General features: G+C 34.0%; 1 protein-coding gene across 1 annotated transcript; it reads right to left on the reverse strand.

The window, feature by feature from the left end:
* Window positions 1-4: 4 nt before the first annotated feature.
* Window positions 5-2,634, reverse strand: LOC112452247 (protein charlatan-like; the record flags this gene model as incomplete). Its single annotated transcript, XM_025012368.1, has 4 exons — window positions 2,513-2,634; window positions 2,286-2,434; window positions 484-1,067; window positions 5-228 (listed from the first exon to the last, which is right to left on the reverse strand). Coding segments are annotated over exons 1-4 (994 nt in total), but the record flags the coding sequence as incomplete, so codon positions are not given.
* Window positions 2,635-3,284: the final 650 nt, after the last annotated feature.

Here is a 3,284-nt window from a genome sequence, read left to right on the forward strand (position 1 = left end):
TGAACATGTATTTGATGTAATTGCAATTGATTCGCATCATCGCCGAGAAACGAACATCTCGAACATTGCCTTCTATTGTGCACCTTCAGAACATGTGTTGCAAGCCGCTCAGCGCGTGCTGCTTTGTACTCGCACAAAGAGCACGCAAACGGCTTCGTGTGAGTATTTAAATGACGCTTCAGACACCAATTATCAACTCCGGTCCATGAACAGTACACGCAGGTGTACCTTGATATCAACAATTTTAATACGTTAATATAATTTCGCTAAATTCAACTTACGATGCTATGAATGCGCGAAAAAGGACTTTATGCCAAACATCGCGTTTCGTTTATTCGCGTATAAGCACGAAGATTTTTAAATCGTACAAATTTGATATATTTAAACATATATTTAAAAAATTACATAAACTAATAAAAATAGGAAAATAACTAAATATCAAAGCACGTAATGAAAGCAACTCGAGTTGGATATGTAACATACCTTCGTTCCTGTGTGCTCTTGGAGCCACCTTTAAGATGACTCTTACTATTACATCCGCCGTTTTGCACTCGCCTGCCTGTATTGCAATTATTCGCGTCCGATTGCACGATACTCGTCGGTGAAGGCATGATTATCGCTTGATGAATACCGGTGGTGCCAGTACCGGTACTAGTGCCCGATGTCGCAGCGTTCGGCTGTAGCTGATAGCCCTTATTGCTAGCGAAACCGAACTGATTGCTCATGTGTTGCTGTTGCGGTTGCTGTTGGTTGCTCACGTTGACAGTCGCCGGCGGTGCCGTCGAATCCTGTTGCAACGGCTTAGGAACGGTTGGTTCTACCGGTTTTCGTATTCTCGATACATCGTACACGTGATCGCGATGCATCCTCATGAAATGTTTCTTCACGTGATCCGCACGATTAAACATTTTATAGCACATGTAGCAATGAAACGGTTTGTCTTCGCGGTGAATGTTCTCATGTCGTGTATAAAGATCTCGTCTGTCCGTGCCGTAAGGGCAATATGGACAGGTATAACGTTTACCGCTTGTGGATGCCGCAACAGGAGAAGACATTGTGGTTGTGTTCTGCGATAATTTACATTGCTTTAAAAGAGGCTTTAATCAGGCTACATGATGTACAAATAGTACATTGCAGCCTGAAGAAACAAGAAGAAAACATAATGAAAGTATGCATTTGTAAAGACGTCTTATTTATCACTGAATATAGTGTTTGAACTTTTTTGAAATGATATGTATGACTATTAGGCCGGTTCTACAATCAGTCGTATATCAGAGTCGGATGTCGGAACGTAGCCGATGGTCCAATGAGGAAAATTCGTTTTTAAGAAAAAAATTTTCTCATTGGACCGACATCCGACTCCGACATATGACTGATTGTATATAAAACCGATCTTATTCTCTTGCAAATAATTTCTCAATTTATATAACGTTTTTAAGTCTTGTTTTCTTGGATTTACTGACGAGAGTTCAGCTTGAATCAAAACATTTATTTTAATTAAAATAACTAGTGTATCAGATTAATTATTATTACACAGTAAAAAATTTAATGTCCCAGAAAGTCTACTCTAAATTTTGTGTTAAAATAACTCATTTATCGTGTTATTTTTTACATTTAGAAATGTTATATTGACTAAAAAATGTCGATATAACATTTCTACACGGAGAAAATTTTATAGTAAATATTACTATGGTGTCGCACTAGCTGCGGACCATCGAGGAATTTCAAGTTAAAATACTATAATTATTGTTTTAAAAACGATAAAATAACGTAATTTTTACCATAAACATAGTAATTTAACTTAAAATTCCTCGATGGTCCGCAGCTATAGTGCGACACCATAGTAATATTTACTATAAAATTTTCTCCGTGTAAATGTAAAAAATAACACGATGAATAAGTTATTTTAACACAAAATTTAGAGTGGACTTTCTGAGACATTAAATTTTTTACAGTGTATATATTTGTATTTGGTGGCATCAATAACTGCCGGTTATTTTTTAAAATACTGATTACATTTTAACTGTAAGGATCCGTATATATAAAAGTGACAAGTAAAAAGAAATTTTCTTTTCATACTTGTCTTTTCACCAATCTGTTAATGTTCTTGAACGTTTAGAAAAATTAACAAAATCCTTGTATTAATTTCTTAGGAGTGTCATTTTTCAAGAATAGAATAGAATTATTTTTTTGTATTATCAGTTATATTTATTATATAATATATTATCTCGGAATATGATTCCAATTGATTATATTATATATGATTATATTACATTATACAATACCTGTTGCAAATGTTGGGGCGCAGGGGCGGATGGCAGTTCTTGCAAGAGGAAGCTCGATGTAACTGGCAGTAAAGCCGCAGGTACAGTTTGTGTTTCTTGAGTTCTCCGAGAAGGAGGAGCCGCCCGTTCGGCGCGTTCACGGAGTCTTTCTAGATACATGACCACATCTTCCATTTTTAAATCTGTTTGCATATAATCTTTGCGTGGTGAATGATGTCTATTCCTACTGTTATCGGCTAGGATTCTCGATGGATGATATTCCATAAAGTGCTCGGCAATTTCCCGCGGACCACTCGTTATGATGTCTCCTGTTAAAGTGGATAAAATCACTTTAGAGAGAGAGAGAGCTGCAAAGACATCGATATATAAATTAAATCCATTAGTATATGATAAATTAAGTACTATAATTGTCGAACTATGTATAAGCGTTATCTTACAAAAGATCAATTTTACATTCGAACAATCAGGATACAAAAATATAAGGAAGTGAACAAATTTTTAATTAATACACGAACAGTGTAATATCTATTTGAAGAAAAAAGAACATGATAGGAATAGATAAAATTATAAGCATTTTCTATTTAAAATACCAAAAGTGTACGCATTTTCGTGGTGATTTTTTTCTTTCTCTTAACTTTTTAGAATTACGTAGAAAATTTCAAGTTACGCATCGACTCTTGTTAAATTTTTTTGCAATTTACGTTAAATTCTTTCTTTTGTTTTTAACTAAAGTATTAGTATTATTTCTTCTTAATTTAGCAATTTTTCCTTTGTCCCATGCTATTTAATTTATTAAATTTATTTTCAAAAAGATTATGAACTATGATACTTAATAGATTCGCTTTTCTATGACGTACTAATTAAAATATCATATTTTTATCATTATCGATATCTCATCACTTCAATCTATTTGCTTATACCTGAATCCGATACTTGATGTTAATTTATTCGATATGTATGTATAATAAATACCGATTCCTTGTTCGTGTTTCTTATAGG

Source organism: Temnothorax curvispinosus, unplaced genomic scaffold (assembly GCF_003070985.1).
Source record: "Temnothorax curvispinosus isolate PA1 unplaced genomic scaffold, ASM307098v1 QBEX01003119.1, whole genome shotgun sequence".
Classification (NCBI taxonomy): domain Eukaryota; kingdom Metazoa; phylum Arthropoda; class Insecta; order Hymenoptera; family Formicidae; genus Temnothorax; species Temnothorax curvispinosus.